Here is a 19610-nt window from a genome sequence, read left to right as displayed (position 1 = left end):
TCACATGATCTCCTTCTGCTGTGTCCTGCTAGAATGTTTAGCACCTAGAGGGTTACCATAGATGGTTCCTTATGTTTTCAAATATTTCTTTAGCTTTGCAGGAGTTAGGAATTATTTTTTAAAATGCTAGAATAAATAAAATAGGTTTTAATCTGTGTTCCCCCCTCCCAATTTTCACTAGATTGATGAAGATGAACCGTTATTCCTGAGTCTAATTGAAGATCTATTTCCAGATATCCAGCTTGATAAAGTAGGCTATCCTGAACTGGAAGCTGCCATTGACAAACAGGTAATGTTTTTCTTGATCTGTGCTGCTGTGGCATAACTATCATAATGTGTCATCTAAGAAAATTATTGATGTTGGAGCTACCCAGCTGGTAATAATAGGTTTTACTATCTAGAGGAAGGGTAGGCTTTTCCATAAATCTTTACCATTGACATATTAGTATTAACCTTATTCTTAAGGAAATCACTGGATTGTGGTTTTTTGAGAGTCATTTGTGGTAATCAGTTGTGTGCTTTCTGTAGTTTATACAGTTGACTTTTAAAAAGGACTTACAAATTAAGCTTTTATTAGGAGAAACTATAAAGAACTTGAATCTCATGCTTTAAATCATCATTTCCTAATAAATTAAAAAGAGGTCTTAATAACATGGTCTTCACAGCTCTACTGTTGGTGATCTGTGAAGCCAGACATAGAAAGTGTCACCTCTTTTAACAACAAACCATTATCACTTGCTTGTAAGTAGGGTGTCACGTCAGCCCATACTGAAGCAGCATGGGTAACTTGAAGAGCTTTAGGCACTGTGATTATCTTATGTAAAACAAAATTTATCAGAAGTTCAGATCTAGGGATCTTATGGTGCCTTTTTAGTGCTGACAGTGTTTTGAAAAAATGTTAGCTTATTTTGGCATATTTTTCTCATATTGCTAAAACTTAAAATCTGGAGAAACCAGAAATGGCAAGCTGTCTTGTTTGTCTTGGAAGTGAAACGATGTTTTATTGAATGGAGCTCTTTAATGTGTTTTCAGAGCTATAATGACTCAGTTCAATGAAAACAGCTAGGTTAGGACAGAATGAAGTTCAAGAGGACTATTTTTATTAGGGAAGGGAGGCAGAAGCTGTTGGGAAAATATCATAACGAAGAAATAGTCGACACTTGAATTAAAGTGTTTTTCTATGTTTATATGTTGTGGTGGGTTGACCTCAACTGGCAGCTAAGCCAACACCCAGTCACGTGCTCACTTTCACCCAGCGGGTTGAGGGAGAGATTCAGAAGGGGAAAAGAGAAAAAAAACAACTCATGGGTCTAGATCGAGGCAGTTTAATAAATGAGGAAAAAAAAAAAGATAAAGAAACAAGTGATTCAAAAACAATTGCTTACCATCAGCAGACTGATGCCCAGCCAGTCTCTGAGCAGTGGCTACTTTGGAGAAACTTCCCCCCAGTTTTGTTGCTGAGCATGACATTATCACTGCAGGGGTTGTGAACTAGATGACCTTTAAAGGTCCCTTCCAACTCAAACTATTCTGTGATTTGAAGGCATGGAGTATCCCTTTGGTCAGTCTGAGTCAACTGTCCCAGTTGTGCTTCAACAGTGGTATTCTTCGTGGTGATGAGGAATTGGTGGCAGCGTATACTTCATGGTTGCTGTTAATGAATTCATCTTGTACTGCCTTCTGTTCATGGCTTCCTTGCAGAGTGAGATAAATCATTTGAACTGTCATGAGCTTCGATATGCGAGTAATATAGCAAGTAGTAGTGCCAGTTCCATGGTTCTAACTGACTATGTGACAGTAATTGTAAAAGCTGAGTTTTATCTCACTAGTAAAAAATTAGTCCTCTTTTTACTGATAATAGTTTCTGAGACATTTTGTGGAACATAATTTTAAAAAAAAGAAATTATACTTGAATTAAAATATCATTGTTATGTTGAGAGCTTCACTTTTATAACATGATCTTGAGTTTTTTAGAAATTCTTTTTCACTATCAAAAACGTATAGTGTGCTATGAAACATGAAGATATAGTTCTAGCTTTTCTCTACTGGCTAAACACTTTCTTGTTTGCTTCCAGCTGAGTCACTTTCACAAGCCATAGCAATACCATTATAGTGAGATGAGTTCTTGAAGCTTGGAACTAGTAAAAAGTAATAAACAAGCATATGATATTTAATTATAAAACATCATGTCTTTTCTTAGAAAGATGATGTTAAGAAGTTACTCAAAGGTCTGTCTGTACACTGAGAAATATTTAACAAAATGTTTTACAGAAAAGCTTTTGGCTATTGTAAGCATTTAAAAACACAAGTCACCATCATCATAAAAAGGCAACTATTCTGAGAGGCAAGTGAAAACGGTGTGTGACTATGAAAGATATTGCTAGCAATAGTGTTTCTAAAATTCTTGGGTTTTCCTTAAAATGATGCTTTAACCCTAAGAAGAACTAAAAAAAAGAGGTGGTTTATCTTTTATTTTTCTGAATACATATCTGAATACCAAATATCCCTTCTTTTTCCAAAGTTTTTGTGTAGACACAAAACCTTTACAAAGAGTATAGTCTTCTGCTGAAGATAGATTATTTTTTTTTAAAGCATCAAAATATCTTGTGCACTGAAATAATAGCAATTTGGTTTTCTGTCACTATCTATAGGTGGAGGAAGCTGGACTTGTTTGTCATCCTCCTTGGAAACTGAAAGTTATTCAACTTTTTGAAATCCAGAGAGTAAGGCATGGATTGATGACACTAGGACCTAGCGGTGCAGGAAAAACTGTTTGCATCCACACTTTAATGAAAGCCATGACAGGTATGTGAGTATTTCTATTGTAAACTGTTATTAAACTGTCATATTGTAAACTTTAAACCATGCTGTTTCTTCATAGAAAGCCTCAATTACTTCACTGTGAGAATATATTACTGGAAGAATCAGTTTGTGTGTTGTGATACTAATTATTGTGGGTAGTATCTTTTAAAAGCTTAAAAATGTCTGACATTGAAAGTCATATGATACATTCTGTACTATGATACTTATATCAGAAGTTCTTATTCTAGAAACATTGATAAAGAGGAGTACTGTCTGGGTAGACAGCTCGAACAAGTGATTAAATCATCTCCCAGGTTTGGCTGAGGTAATGCTGAAACCTTCCCCTAATCATAAGTATTTAGTCCTTTTTGAACACAATTCACAAGACAGTGTGTTTATCTGCAGTATAAAATAACTCGTTCTATCATTTGTTGCTGCTAGGAGACAGTTCCTGGTTTAGGAAGTGCCAAAATCGTCATTTTGTGTCATGGCTGGATGCTTGAGGAGTGTGTGATTTTGTCCTCTGTATTTCTAAATAAAAATATTAGTGGAGGACCTTCTGATTGATCTTATTAAACTAAAAGCTCATAGCTGGGCGAGAAAAAAACATCACTTTTGATCAGCTTATGTTACCCCATTTCACAGGCTTCCGTAGGCTGCTTATACAGTTTTCTAGAAATGGATAGTTTCTGCGAAAAATGGTTCAGCCAGTCTCTCATCCATGCAGTACCTTAGTGTGCTTAAGAAACACTGTAAGCTCTACATGGCAGTGTAAAAGACTATTCCGTTTAGGAAAAAAACAGAAAGAACAGATAGCTGCATTATACTATTTTCCTATATTTCTGTAGCACTGAGATGTGAACTACTACCAAGATAAAGCCGCTGCAATACTTTTTTCAACCTGATCTTCTGTCATAACTTCATGAAATGTAAAACTATGTGATTTGCCAGGCTTCTATCTTACATGTGTTGTGGTTTAACCCCTGTGGGCAACTAAGCACCATACAGCTGCTTGCTCACCCCCTCTCCCTGGTGGGATGGGGGAGAGAATCGGAAGGGTAAAAGTGAGGAAACTCATGGATTGAGATAAATTTAATAATGGAAACAAACTAACAATGACAATAATAATACAAAAAAGGGAAATAACAAAAAGAGAGAGAAATAAAACCCAAGAAAAACAAGTGATGCAAATGAAAAACAATTGCTCACCACCTGCTGACCAATGCCCCGCCAGTCCCTGAGCACTGATCACTGCCCCCATCCGACTCCTCCCTCCATCAGCTGGCCATGATGTCATATGGTATGGAATATCCCTTTGGCCGGTTTGGGTCAGCTGTCCCGGCTGTGCACCCTCCCAGCTTCTTGTGCACCTCTAGCTTTCTCACTGGCAGGGTATGAGAAGCTGAACTGTCCTTGATTTAGTGTAAACACTGCTTAGCAACAACTAAAACATCAGTGTTATCAACATTATTCTCATACTAAATCAAAAACAGAGCACTATGCCAGCTACTAGGAAGAAAATTAACTCTATCCCAGCCAAAACCAGGACAACATGTTAGTGAAGTTTTATTACAATTAAGATTTTAAGCCTTTTTTTTAGCTCTTTCTTTCAACATCATAATACTGGCTCCTGGTTAAGTTTTATTATTGGGTTTTCTAAGCATGTCTGGCATAGGAGTTTTTAAGCTGTTGTTAATGAAGAAAATATAAAGGTTATTATGATCATGGTATCACTGGACAGAGTTTAGCTGCCTAAGAGTCTTCACAGGGATATGCCAATATCATATACCTTGCCTATTCTGAGATGTATGCAAGTGCACAATGGGGAAAAGCAAAAAAACCAATCAATTGTGGAGCATCTGTCTGGTATTTAGTCACTGGGTTTTAAAAAAGTGCATCCAAACCAAAGGCTTTAAAGCTCTATTGCTTGATAAGCCTTCGAAATATTAAACTAAACCTTGAATAAATTTCATCTTGCTGGTCGTCTGTTCCTGATGAATCTATGAAATGTGAACTATACTTTCAAAAGTTTCAGAACTTCGTTCTACTTTAAATTTTGCTGGCTCCAATTAACAAATATTGATATATAGCAAGAGATAGGTTTTCCAGTTAGATGCACAACTTGTTATAATAGTGAATGCATATTAAACCATACATTTGGGTGTAATGATGTTGAATTTGTTAAAGTTCTCTGAGTGTTTAAAAGAAATACCAAAACTAACTGATGATCTGCCTTCACAGATTGTGGACAGCCACATCGTGAAATGAGAATGAATCCTAAAGCTATAACTGCTCCACAAATGTTTGGTCGTCTCGATGTGGCAACAAACGATTGGACAGATGGAATATTTTCAACACTCTGGAGAAAAACTTTAAGAGCCAAGAAAGGTATAATGAAAAACAATTCCCTCCAAAAAACCCCAAGCTGCAGGACATCTCTCTAAAGGACATTAGCAGACTCTTTTTTCAAGAACTTCTGTCTATTGTATATTCACTGTTCTAAATGCTTTGTGTTCAGACTGTGTAGTGTAGCAAATACTGTTTGACTGAATTTGCTGATCCCTCTTTCAAATGATAGGCCCTTGTATGGAAGAAAAGTGGAAGGTAAGAGTCAGTTTACCCAACACTGGTATACTATAAAAAATTTTGGTGGTGTCAGGATTTCTACCTGGTCTCCAGCTGCCATACTAGGAGGGTGTGAATCTCCTTTGTGTCATACCTGCTAGCACTGCACATACCATAGTCCATCTCAAATAGGCAACCAATTTCTGCCTAGAATAATGCTGGCATGCATTCTAAGACTACTGAATAAACTAAAAGAGGCCTTGATGGTATGATGCTAGATGGATTCTTCCTTCTTTTGTCTGAATATAAATATGTGACCTTATCATTGTCAGTTTTCATTAAAAAAATCTTAGTCTTTACGGATACAGATACTTTTAAAATAGAAAATACTTTTGGATTTAATTTTGTTGGTTTTGTTTCAAATCTAGAAACGTAGCACCCATGAGAATGTAGCATAGCATTAACTGTTGATTTTTCTATTTTTCCCCTCAACGTAAAATATAAATTAGCACACTCGCATGACTTCCTCAGATTCACTGTTTGCAATACTTCTGTAATGTCTCTTTATGAAGCAAACTCCAGATCATCTCATGCCTGAGATGCCTGCACTCAAGCTATGAAAAGCCTCTAAATATAAAACTATTTGCCTCCAGAGGTGAGAAAGTTTCTCATCTGGAACCTTCTTGGTTCATACCTAACAACACACCAAGTCACCTAGACCTAGATAGTAAGGACTTGTTCTGAAGGCAGATGACACTTGGACCATCTCTGACTAAAGGTCTCCCTAGCAATGCACAGCAGGACCAGGTACTTCCTAAGGGATGGGGACCCAGAAGCCAAGTGGTGGTGGGGAATCCCTTTCCAGCCAGAGCCTGTTGCTCAGTACCCAAGTGAGGCGAGCAGGATAGACCCAGACCCTCCTAGGAAACAGAGGCAGTTTTTAAGATACATTCCTCTTACTAAATGGAAAGAGCTGAAAAAACTTCAAAGGGAGCTGGATCAAGTTTACAAGTAGAGTACAAACAACAGGAATCTTTCCCTAATGGACCTCTTTTACTTATGACAGTGAGCATGCTATTTGAGAGAGTGATTTTTCAAGTGTTCCTTTCATTTAATCTCACTACGTTTACACAAACTCTTTGGAAACAAATGAATGGTGATTTTAAGTAGATCTGTAGTTTCTATCTTCTTTATGTTGTTTTATGTAAGTTGAAATAAACCTAATTTATTACTACATTGAAGACTGGATCCATAAAATTGTTTCAGACTATTACAGACTCATGACTTACGCTGATGACACTTTATATACTGAGCAATGGCTAATTATTATCAATAGGTGATGAAATGAAGTACTTAATTGAAATTGAGTGATGGAAACAGTAATTGTATTAAAAGCTGAGATTCTAGCTGTGTGCATGAATTCGGAAGTAGTTCAAAATTTGTTTGCAGAGAGAAGAAACTGGTCCTTGAAAGAAAGTGGAACTTTCTCCATAGGCATTTTTATCTGTAATTTTGGATTATAGGTGACCACATCTGGATAGTTCTTGATGGTCCAGTTGATGCTATTTGGATTGAGAACCTTAATTCTGTCCTGGATGATAACAAAACTCTAACACTAGCAAATGGAGATCGGATACCTATGGCACCAAATTGCAAAATAGTCTTTGAACCTCATAATATTGATAATGCTTCTCCAGCAACAGTTTCAAGGAATGGGATGGTATTCATGAGCTCATCAGTTCTCAACTGGAGCCCGATCCTTGAGGTACAATAGCTAAGTGATTGTTTATATAGTCAAAGTTTTACTGGTTACTTATTCAACACTTCACTGTTGCTACTTTAGGACCTAATTTTGTCACTTTTGCTATGAAATAGCTTTTACACTGTATAAACTTACAGGTCAGTATTTAATATAGTAATGTTTCTGGTAGTATATACAAGAATGAATAATGTAACTTTTTTAGGAACGTAGTCAACATATTACGCTTTTAAAAACATGGATATTTCACTTTGGCACAAATTTGTAATTCAAGGTATTTTATACAATTGAAGAACAACTTGATTATCAAAATACCAACTACCTGGCAGCCCCTAATACAGCTTCAGACCAAGGAAGAAGAAAGAGTAAACAGGCTGATTCAGGAATCTAGAAATCCTCAAGAAAATATAAGTTCTCTTGATATTTCTTTAAATTAACTGCAGCTGGGATTTAGAACTAGAAATAAAGTCAGTGCAACATCAAAGTATGTAATTTTTAAATTGATGTTCTTACCTGGTTAAGTTGCCTGTTAACATTTCTAGAAGCAAAATGTGTGAAGAACCAAGCAGTGGTTACTCTCTCTGGCATGGAATGAATAATTTAGAAAACCAGAACATGTTATAGGTGTGTTTTGGAGGGAAGAACACCATACAACATATTCAGATTTCAAAGTGATTTATAAAGCAAGTTTTTTCTTATATACATCATCTTTCATCTTCAAAAAAATAGAAAAAATAAATCCTTTTCTTGACTGAATGCTGGTAATGATATAGTGAATGATACATTTAAAGACTTGAGCATACTATGATTTTTTTCATGTAGCAAATATCTTGGTAAAAATGAAATATAAGAGTTCCCAAAAATCTACCTAGTGTTCCGTAGGAATATCTTTCAACAAAACTTTCAGCATTTCATTCCATTTTTTCTTCTAATTTTAAGAAAATAATGGAGACAAAAATAATAAAAAAGTTGGTTTCTGATTTTTTTTTAAATTAATTCTTAAGCCCTATGTTGCTTAGAAATTTATTGGTGAAGTAGGCTCCTCAGGATTAAGGCTTCTAAAAAATTTAAAAGAAATATTAATTTATTTTATCTTTATTTTTTTTGTCTACTCAGTCTTATTGAGAATATTTTGTTGACATTATTTTGCTTTGATGAAACGTGGACCGTCTCATGAGTGTCAAAAATTAAATCTTTCTTCCTTGTGGCTAAGACACTGATTCCTGTGATCATAGAATTACTTTTTTTACTGTCTCCTGAAAAACAATTTAATATACCTTTCTTCTGATTAATCCCAAATTAACATTCCTTTATATGGCTTTAAACTTTAATTTTAATCTAGGAATAATTTAGTCTTCCTGTTTATGAAATTAGAACATCATACAGGCCCTTGTAGCGTATTTGTCCCCATTTGCAGACTCAAAAGAACAAAACTTCACAGGTTACTATGAGCTGACAGACTGAATTTAACTTTCTAGAAAGTATCACATTAACAAGTCTGTGGCACTGCCTAGAACAACTGTCCTTAGCATATTAGAAGTTTCAGCACAGGCAGAACTCAAGAAAGCAACAGTACGGTGCTGTCCAAGCGCTGAGTGGCAGGCAGTGCCTGCTGCCTCTTCCTGGGGCTGGAGACAGTGGAGCCTCTGGGCAAAGTGTGCCCTGATCACTGTGTTATCAGTTGAAGGAGCTGTGGGTAGGCGTGAGAAGACTTGTGTGCCTTCAGGGAAGATAAACAGATCAGCAGGATCATTGCAGAGACACTGCAGACTCAAGATCCCTCGCCCTGTAATGGAGAGTGAGTGAGAGACTGCCTTCAAAGCTTTGGTGAACAGAAACTATCAAGATGAAGGTGGCTGTACACTTGTGATTTCTGGCAACAGAAGGGAGGTTTCTTTTCCACCTGCAGATCTGAAATAGCAGGTCAGGTATAATGCCCTGAGAATCGGTGAGGGGCAACAAGGCCCACTAGGGAAGGCATTGGAACCCAGCTTAGCCTTAACCAATTAAGAGGAAAAAGTGTGGTTGTCTTCAGAGACACCCAAGTGCTGTGACTGGTTGCCTATGGAGGTTTGCTGCATGTGAAGGACTAAGGGTTGCTACAGAGAGTTGTTACCATATTTCTCTAGTAGTGCCTAGAGCCTTTCCCTTTTAGAATGATATTCAAATTATATGGAGCTGGCTGTTCAATTACATCTACTTAGCAACACTCGAGAATCATCACTAATCTATTTGATCAGTTTCTTTGTCAAGTCCAATATGTTTGCATTCTTATTAGGAAAAAAAAAAAAAGGTGTTTAATAAATTTCCTAAAAATTTGGCTGTTACTGAAGTTTTACCAATGCAAATACATGAAGTCAACACAAGTGCCTTATGTGTATTACTGCAAGGCTTTAATTTTTTTTTTAAAAACTAATATGGATACTTGGGAAAGTGTAAATGTAAATTCTGCATTTAGGACAGTGGTTCCCATGAGATTCCACTTGTCTTGTTCCTTTCTGTACTTGTAGCACTGCATAGAGCCTACTGATGTTAAGTTCTCACAGCTCTGCCTTCTTGCGTTGGTTAATTTGCAGACAACAACTTCTTGAATGTTTCATTTTAAGTTGAGCTATAGGTTCAGCTGCAAAGACAGCAAAACCAAAGAAAAGCATTTTATTTTGCCTTATTAGTCATGATTTACCTCCTCACTTTATAGTGATATGCAGACTTAATTTAGTTGTGTTGAAGTAAGTGTTGCATGAAAGTAGTTTCACTTAATCCATGACCTTATGCTTTTACTTTATTTCAGTGGTAGGAACAGTCAAAAAGAAAACAAGAACATGTGGGGTTTTTTTGGTTTTGAATAACACAAAACAAATTACGTTCATTTCAGCCATGAAACAACCCTTCCAAACTCCCTTCCTCTTGCTGCTCCCCCCCCCCCCAAAAAATAATTGGCTATAAAATTGCAACCTATAGTTATTTATCATTTGAGCCAATAGCATTTATTTGTGGGGTTTGTTTGTTTGATTTGGTTTTATTTCATAAATAAAATATCTTGATGGCTCTTTCACTACATCTTTTAAATCTATTTTGTAGTGCAATGTACTATATATTCCAGCAGATCAGAGTAGATGTTAATCTCACATTGTTCACTCTATTACTTTTGTAATAAATTTAAATGGAGTTTTCTTTCTTTAATTCTTAATTCTCAGATACTGAATGAAACATAGTAATTGTTGATAGTTCAGAAGAACTCTGAAAAATAATTAAACCCAAATATGAATAGCTCAGGAAGTTGTATATATTTAGATTTCCCATCCCTACAATTTACAAACAAATAAATATAGCAGCCCATACGGATACAATATCATGACATAAGCAATGTCCAAATTCAGTGAAGTAGATCTCAAACTTTTCATATTGCTGTTCTTGTTTAACATGCTGCTTAAGCAGCTTTTGCAAAGTGATCAAAGGTATTTCACCCATTACTCATCAACCTCCTCCAAAGGAAAAACATCTTACCAATTTTTTCTACTTACCCCATATGTTTTCTAAACAGCTGGTGAAGCTCCGGGTATCTATTTTAAGTAGTTCTGCCATTTAATCTTTAGCACTTTGTTTTCCACCTACCTGTTTTTAGAAAGCTTTTTCATATATCTGCCTGTTTGTAATCAGTCCCAGAGTTTATTTACTTCGGGCAGTTCAAGATAGAATTTAGAATTTCAAAAGATTATGAAGTGTAGAAAAGAATCACAGAAGCATGAAATAGTTGAGGTTGGGAGGGATCTCTGGAGAGTGTGTAGTTGAACACACCTCACTCAAAGCAGAGTCAACTAGAGTAGGTTGCTCAGGACTGTGTCCTGTTGAGTTTTGAGATGGAGACTCCAGAAGCTCACCGAGAAGCCTGTTTCAGTGTTTGACCACCCTCACAACAACAGAAAGCTTTTTCTTATGTTTAAATGGAATTTATTTAATTTCAATTTGTGCCAAATCTGTTTGAATTTTGAATCTGCAAGTATTTTTGCTGATGAGTGTATTTTATATGTGGGAAATAAATTCATGGGATGCAAATGAGAAGCATTCTGGCACACAGATGAGAGCAAGCTTCTGGGTAACTCAAAGAAGCAGGTTACTACTTTGAGCTAGAAGCATAAAGGATCAAATCCTGTTCTCTGATCTTGAGAAATAGGTAGTTTTAATTAGATTTTTTTAATCAAGCAGTATAGATACTTACATGCACAATAAAAACACTACACACATCAGCAGACATCCCCCTCCAAAATCCTGACTTTTTTTCTGCAGCTACCACAGTTTTTTGGGGTACCCTGTGTCACTGCTAGAAACTAACATTGTGCAGAATAAATAAAACCTGTGTTCAGTTTTTATACGTGTCATATTCTTTCTTTGCAGAATTGTTGTGTACCTTAAACAGCCCTTGTGATTAAAAAATATTTGAAGAGAATGATTTTTTTGCTGTTGAAACCTTTAAAGTGCTTTTTTTTTTTTTTTTTTTTATTATGTAACCATGTTTAACATCCAGTAGGAATTATGCATACTTGGGTAAAGTTTGACCTTCTGCTAGCCAAACCCTGCCCAACAGTAGGGAATCTGAGTACCCCCAAAAGAAATCAACTTTCCATGCTCGCTGGACCTTTTGAATTGCTAGAGTTTAATTTACTGAGAGTTGCATTGGGAACTAAACTTATTTTCTTGCCATGGTTTGTAACAGGGATTTTTGAAAAGACGTTCCTTCCAAGAAGCTGAAATTCTACGTCAACTGTATTCTTCATCATTCCCAGACTTATACCGCTTCAGCATTCAGTCTCTGCAATGCAAGACGGAGATGTTGGAAGCCTTTGTGATAATGCAGAGCATTAATATGCTGCAGGGCCTTATCCCACCTAAGGTAAAGTAGTGTGGATTTTTTTAAAATATTTACTTAATTTTAAGTCATGAGAGGAGATTCTTTGGTGATTTAGAATATAAATGAAGATGCAGTTCAGTAAGGAATACCTTCCTTTTCTTTAGAAAATAATAGCTAGGGTGTGCACTCTTTCACATTTGGATTTGATGTTAAGCTCTGACATGTAGCATGCATCAGACAGCAGTTTTTCTTTTTTTTTTTTTTTTTGGGGGTGTGTGAATTGTTATCAGATTATAAACTAGACCTTAAACTTATCAAATGCCCCAGTGGATGATTAAAAGTGGTATTTACAGGGTGCTTTTCTATGTTTTGTTGTCTACTTGATACAGATTCAGTCTGTTCATTGACAAAGATATCAGTAAATTTAAACATGACTGAAGGCTTGTAAGCTGATGTTACTAATGATTATCAAGTAGAATTTTCAGGCTATTAAAAATAAAAGTCTAACTCAATCCTTCAGGAGCAAGGAGGGGAATTGACTCCAAAGTACTTGGAAAGGCTGTACATCTTCTCTCTTATGTGGAGTGTAGGAGCATTACTAGAACTGGAAGACAGATGCAAAATGGAGCACTGGCTTCGAAACCATGCAACAATAAAACTTGATCTTCCATGTATCCCAGAAGGCAGTGAAGATACCATGTTTGATTATTATGTGACATCTGACGGTTAGTAACCCAGCTGGGTGGTATGGGGTAAAATTTAAAAGTAATTGTAAAATTGTGCTTCTTTTAGAGAATTAATTCAGAAGTCTTTTGTAGCTTGCCTTATTTTGTGTTTCTTAGCGAGTTTTGTTTTACAGCTACGCTTTACAGGTGATGTTGCATAAAGCTTTTGCCCAGTTTCCAGTGAGAAATCAGAATGTGGATATATTGCTACAGAAAGCTGCATGGACTTTGTGCTGATGAATTGTCAAGTGAACAAAACCATACAAGCCTTTTCCTTGTCATTATTTATGTGGGAAAGAGGAATAAGCCTCTTAGATCTAACTTGAGAGATTCTATCATTATATGATTCTATAATTTTGGTCTGAATTTACAGAGTGGGATTACTGTATGTGGGACAGAGGCACTGACAGATGAGCTAACTCAATGGAAAATGAAAGAAGCAACGATGCCTTGTATTGCTAAAACGTTAACTTAATTTCTTTCTTATTAGGTAAATGGACGCACTGGAATACACGTGTTGAAGAGTATGTATATCCCAGTAGCAGCACTCCAGAGTATGGCTCTATTCTTGTGCCTAATGTTGACAATGTGAGAATGGATTTCCTTATTGAAACCATTGCGAAACAGGGCAAGGTACGTTTTCTGTATTTCACATCTAAATCATTCTAACAGTACGCATAATAAAGTTTTTGAATTAGAAGTGAAATATTATATTATTGAAAAGGAAGAACTTTTTTTAATATAAAATGGTGATTCCAAGAGTTACATTCATGTGAATATGCTTGAACTTTTGCATACTCACTGCTTCTAGTCTTTTTTGTCTTCCTCTCAGCCATCCTTTCTGTAGTGGAAATAACTGTAATTACAGCTGAGATCAGGTCAGAACAGAAGCAATTTTTTCATGTAGCTGTTGGAGAGGGGGCAGCACACAGGGCAGCAGAGTGCCAGGCTCCGCTGATATGAACTTTGCCCACATGGGGCAGTTACAGAGTTTATGTACCTTTTAGGTTATGCAACCTGTTCTTCACCAAAACCGTGTCAGATAAGCAAGATATGGTAAATAACAACAGCAACTGAAATCTTGCAGATACTGAGGCTCTACATGAGACTCCTTTTCCAAGTAATCAACTCCTTTTACAAATGATCCATCCCTTTGTTAGGTAAATCGCACTGACTGACATGACCATTAACTGCAAATATTTCTAACTTGTGAGGCCTGAAAAAGTCTATGAGACATTAATTATTTTGCTTCCACATGTCCCTTGTTGAGAATTCACTTTACATAACTTTTTTAGTTTCATTTCAGTTTAAAAGCTAAATGGGATTGCTGAGGCTTTGCCAAGACACCTAGCTCTTGTATTTCGTCTTATCTCAGTGTTGTCTTTGTCTAGGCTGTCCTACTAATTGGTGAGCAAGGAACTGCAAAGACTGTTATTATCAAAGGTTTCATGTCAAAATATAACCCTGAAAGCCACATAACTAAGAGTTTGAATTTTTCATCTGCAACTACCCCATTAATTTTCCAGGTATAGTAGTCATTCACTTTCTAATATGACATAACTGGATGCAGAGATTGTTCTGAGAATTTTCCAGGAGGATGCTTCTGAAAGTGGTTTACTTAATTGAAAATGAGTGTAGCAACAAAAAAGCACCTGCTCAAAAGGACTAAGTGTCCTAACACAGGATTTAAAAGACTTCTCTAAAAACCATGTTCCCTTCAACTTCTTTGGTGGTTATTGAGCTGTTGTTGGACTATTGCAATACCATGCATATTATTTGCTTCATTACATTTAATGTTTTTATGTGAAATGTATCAGTTCTCAGTAATTGGGTAGAGCTGTCAGTGACTTCCCTCAGATTTCATTAAAAGCCACGAGTAAAATAAGTGCTACCCACAACAATCTGTCATAAAAAGTGTGCTGTCTGCAATTTAAATTTCAGTAAATTAAATTACTCATTAAAAAAGTAACACATGCAGTGCAGCTGCTTTAAATAGAACTATGAATGCTTAAATCCTGAAATGTACTGCCTTTCCAAATTTCTACTGAGCTACTTTGAATTATTTCGATTTTCTTTAGCCTGCTGGCAATATATATGGGAAATATTTTAATGCGTTTTAGTATGCCAAGCCAAAGCAGTGTCTGTGCTGTAATCAGAAGTGCAGTCTATAAGCTTGATGCATCATCTATCATCTGGCTCTATAGCATAGTAGAAACTATTAACATGTTTAATGTGCAAGTATGTAACTGTGGTCTTATTTTCATTAATATTTTTTCTTTTATTGATGTGGTATAGAAACAAAAAGTAGTGTTGGTACATCTAGTTTTATAAACTAGATGTCAAGTTTATTGGTGAGGGATGATAGTCTGTTGATGATCAACACTTGTGAAATAGATGTGCAAGTCTAACAGTCAATTTTCTGATAACAATCTAGACCAAAGCATTGCCTGTTACATCACACTTGCTTTTAAATTACTCTGACTTTCTAAGATCTTGGTCTAACTGATGCCACTTGTATAAGAAGGCTTTCCAGGCTACTGTACAGGAGCTTAGGCACGATATAAGAATACAGATATTTAGATTTATGCTAAAGAATAACTATGCATGGTTAAGTGAGCTTTCACTTGGTATAGAATAAATAAAAACTGGACCTTAGCAAAAATGGAGCAATGGAAAGATGATGGGAAGAAAAGTAGTGGTAAGTATACTAATAAGCAAAGTTACTTCATCAAGTCTATGTACGTGAGTTTATCACTGTATACTTTTATGAAGTACATTGATGTCTGCTGGGAAGGTCTTCAAGAATCACATATTTCAGATCTGACAGATTACTAGTTTAATCTTTATTGTTAGTAATCATCAATTTTGCTGATAAATGAATAAAATGAAAGAAAAGTTTGAAATGGTTTCAAACTTATGAAACTGTTAGGCATGGTTGGCTACACAAAACATCTGTTATATCTGATACCAACGTAATGCTGTATAACATGAGATTTCAGACATTCTAGTTGAACTAGTGCAATTACCTCCAGCAGATGCGTTGTCTAAACCTTCCTTAGTAAAGTTCCATCTAATAAAACCATCAATATGTTTAAATGGTTGAATCATGCATGAAAGGAAGGGCTCTTTGTAACTTTGCCAATAATTGCTTTTTAACAGCGTACAATAGAAAGTTACGTGGACAAGCGAATGGGCACAACTTATGGTCCACCTGCAGGCAAAAAGATGACAGTCTTCATTGATGATGTGAATATGCCCATAATAAATGAATGGGGAGATCAGGTTAGTTTCTGAAAGAGGAAAAAAGAAGACAAAAGATATTTTCTTTCTTTCCTTGCTACACTGTAAAACTGGCCTCTCTTCTTGATCAGGCAGTAGGGGGAAAATTTGATATGTGGTGCTTAATTTTTAAACAGTCTTTTTAAAGAACCCATCTAGTTTTGTATTGTCATTAATTAATTGAAAATTAACATACTGACTGCAAGAAGCAGATAGAGTACTCCTTAAAACACGCCTGTATAATTTAAAAAATGTTTTTACCAACACTCATTTTTTAATTAAAACCACAAAAATTAAACCCCCAAATTATTAGAAAAAAAATCTTTGGCACAAATTGTGATAGCAAACTGGCTGTGTGGACAATAATTAAAATACTGTGAATACTGAGAGGTAAGAGGTGACTTCTCTGCTTTAGAAAAAATGTAAGTAATCATTATGTGCATTGGTAAGATCTTCGGAAGTGTATTGCTTTGGAAACTATTAGAATTTCTAGAGAAATACAGTTGTATAATGTACTGTCTGTGGGATGTTTTCAGCTGGTTAAGCAGAAAAGCAAAGTGTCCATTTGTGGCTAAGGACAGGGAATCTTTCTTTTGTATGGAAGTAATTTTATGTTTGCAGCTTGAAAAAATATGTTTGTGGTTGTGACACATGGAAATTTAATGAAAATGTTTGGTAGCACATGCAACATGTGAAGATACATCACTTTGGGCTTGATCAAAACAAACTGGAAATTTTGTGTTAAAAGGGAGAAGTATTTCCAATACAACAGGATTGGAAATCATGCAGCATTCAAGTGAGAATGAATTGAAGTGTGAAGGATTAATTCTAAGCTATTAATTCCCCTATAGTCCCAGGATTTTTGTCCATAGATGTTACCAATGAAAAGGACAATCTAAATATACTTATTCCTAGCAGTGCATTTTTCTCCTAAAGCACATAAACAGGGGTTTTGGGGAGAAAATAAAGGTATACTCTTTATTAGGTCTTTCAAGTACCTAAGCACATTTTGTATTTCATTTATTGTGTGTCTAATATCCTGTTACATAATACCTGGGTTTTTTACAGGTCACTAATGAGATAGTTAGGCAGCTGATGGAACAGAATGGACTGTATAACCTGGAAAAGCCTGGTGAATTTACCAACATTGTGGACATTCAGTTTTTGGCTGCCATGATCCACCCTGGGGGAGGTCGCAATGACATTCCACAGAGGCTCAAGAGACAATTTTCTGTATTCAACTGTACTCTGCCTTCTAATTCTTCCATTGACAAAATTTTCGGTAAAGGGAAATTAGCTTTGTATCCATCTCATTTTTGAAAATGGTAGTTGATTTTTCTTTATTTCCCCGTTTATAAATATTATAATTAAAATTGAGGCTTGATCCCACTCAATTTGCTTACCAGCACATTTTCCTTCAGTAATCACTCCCCACCTACAACTTCATCAATCTGTATGTTTTTTTCAGGTCCAGTCATCTCTCTGAATATATCGGTATACTGTTAGGAAGAATGGCATGAAGACTATTCCTATTTTTAGTGACAATGCTGGAGAGTTGCTAAGGTGCTACTAGTGCTAAGAATTAGTGATTAATGACTAGACTTTCACAAATGACAGGATTGTATTGGTCTCAGAAAATATATTAGCTATTCAAAGGCTATGGAAGCTGTTTTGGTAGACAGAAGAACATTTTTAACAGACTTAATTAAGAACTAAATACCCAGTGAGCAGGTGGCAGAATGGTGTTAAGACCAGGTGAATCAAGATTTGAATAAAGACTGGAAAGCCATTTCAACAAATTAGAAAAGGGTTTGGGGATTAGAAAAAGAAAAATAAACTTAAGAAGATCATAGCTCTTTGTGTTGCCCTAGTGTGTTTTAGAAAAATCTTTCATTTGGCTATCATTTATTTTTACAGGTGTAATTGGAGAGGGGCACTATTGTAGCGAGCGAGGATTTTCAGAAGATGTGAAGAAAACAGTAGCCAAATTAGTTCCACTGACACGCAAGCTGTGGCAGATTACCAAGCTAAAAATGTTGCCCACACCAGCCAAGTTCCATTATGTCTTCAACCTTCGAGACCTTTCAAGGATTTGGCAAGGAATGCTGAACACTACATCAGAAGTGATCAATGAACCAAAGGTAAGTGCAACACACCAGTGGCTTTTTTTATAAATAGTGTATAATTAGTGTAGCAAAGAGAATGAAGAGTCTAACTTCTTGGCATTTGAGTTTGCTTTAGAGAAATGGCATTTCTGATTAAAAAAGTTTTACAGCATTTTTTTGAGGCAAAGATGTTTTAGTCCAGCTTTTACAGTGCCAACAGAAATGACAACTTTGTTTCATAACTATAACAAAAAATGCTTCTTTTGTCAGAAGAGGGATTGCTTCTATCTGCTTGTTTTATTACTGACAAATGCTAGTTTGTTTGAAAGAAGTGAGCAAAGAAAATTATGAGAAGTGATGAACTTATTTTAACCCAATGATAATGCATATATATTGATTAAAAAAATAAACAGTTCCTTTCTCTTCACTACTGTCTTGAGGCTTTCAGTCACTGCCTAATATCTGTCTAACAAATGATTTCTGGCTTACAGCTTAAAAGGAAGAAGTAGTAATGAGCCATAGTGATTTTTTTTTTTTTTTCATAATCCACCTTTCTTCCTGAAAAGCTCAATACTTTATGCATCATTTATCTTTCAATTATTTTAACAAAAAGTTATTTAGTGTTTTGAGCACTGAAACATGAAGTGCTAGAAAAGTAATGTTTATGGTAGTCATGGAAAATTTGTTATGTGTTTTGGTTATATAATCACTTCATGTTTAATGTACTTCCCTGCTTGTTGAATAAGGTCCTGAATTCTACTACATCTAAAATTTAGATTTTAGAATTGATTTTAATTTCTGAAGCTAAAAATATACAGCACTAAGATGATTATATAGTCTCAACTAATGTCTTTTGAAGTATAACAAACAATTGCTCAAAATCTGACTGTATAAATGTACATATTCATTCTGAAACTTGACATGGTATGTGCTATTTGTCCAAAGTGCTATAGGCTCAAACAAGAGGTCTTTAAGGAGTACTTGGAATTTTTTATTAAAATTGTATTAAAAACAGTGCTGCTAGGATGAAGAACCTGTCAGATTTTCCTTCTCCATCCTATTACCAAACTGAAGGACTTTAAAGCTATGTTGAATTTGGAGATGGAGTAATATAAACACACTTTTTTTTTCTCTAGCTACTTTTACTATAGTATTAGGATATAGTATCATCTGTGTTTGGCAGGAAATTATTCATGCCATGCTGCTATTATTTCCACCCAGATTCTATTGATTACCAGTTAAAAAAGTGGTTTATCAGTGCATAAACATGTGTTAACAGGTATGGATATGGTTTAGGGCTAGGGAAATAAAATCTTAATTCAGTAAATACGTTGCAGTTTGGAATGCTATATTAAGGCTTCTTACACCGTTAACTGAATGTAAGCTTAAAATGCTATTGGGCAGAATGAGAAGCTCAAGGTATCTCTCCTGAATAACTCCCCAAATGCTACTGTTTATTTTCTAGTGTTAATATGATATTTTAAAATAAATAAAAGCATGACTTTTAAATTAGCATAGTTTTGTTG

At 35.5% G+C, this 19610-nt stretch overlaps 1 protein-coding gene across 2 annotated transcripts in view; it reads left to right on the top strand.

Annotated features, from left to right (window-relative positions):
• DNAH5 (dynein axonemal heavy chain 5) overlaps positions 1-19610 on the top strand; it is a 152280-nt gene that overhangs the window by 85491 nt on the left and 47179 nt on the right. For both annotated transcript variants that reach the window (XM_075744824.1, XM_075744825.1), the window contains 11 exons: positions 182-289; positions 2652-2805; positions 5044-5190; positions 6891-7132; positions 11841-12017; positions 12496-12700; positions 13191-13333; positions 14092-14226; positions 15860-15982; positions 17048-17261; positions 17897-18120. In XM_075744824.1, the coding sequence (XP_075600939.1) occupies positions 182-289; positions 2652-2805; positions 5044-5190; positions 6891-7132; positions 11841-12017; positions 12496-12700; positions 13191-13333; positions 14092-14226; positions 15860-15982; positions 17048-17261; positions 17897-18120 (1872 nt within the window). The remainder of the gene's footprint in view (positions 1-181; positions 290-2651; positions 2806-5043; positions 5191-6890; positions 7133-11840; positions 12018-12495; positions 12701-13190; positions 13334-14091; positions 14227-15859; positions 15983-17047; positions 17262-17896; positions 18121-19610) is intronic.

Source organism: Balearica regulorum, chromosome 2, assembly GCF_011004875.1.
Source record: "Balearica regulorum gibbericeps isolate bBalReg1 chromosome 2, bBalReg1.pri, whole genome shotgun sequence".
NCBI classification, from domain to species: domain Eukaryota; kingdom Metazoa; phylum Chordata; class Aves; order Gruiformes; family Gruidae; genus Balearica; species Balearica regulorum.
This window is presented reverse-complemented; position numbering and strand designations above follow the sequence as displayed.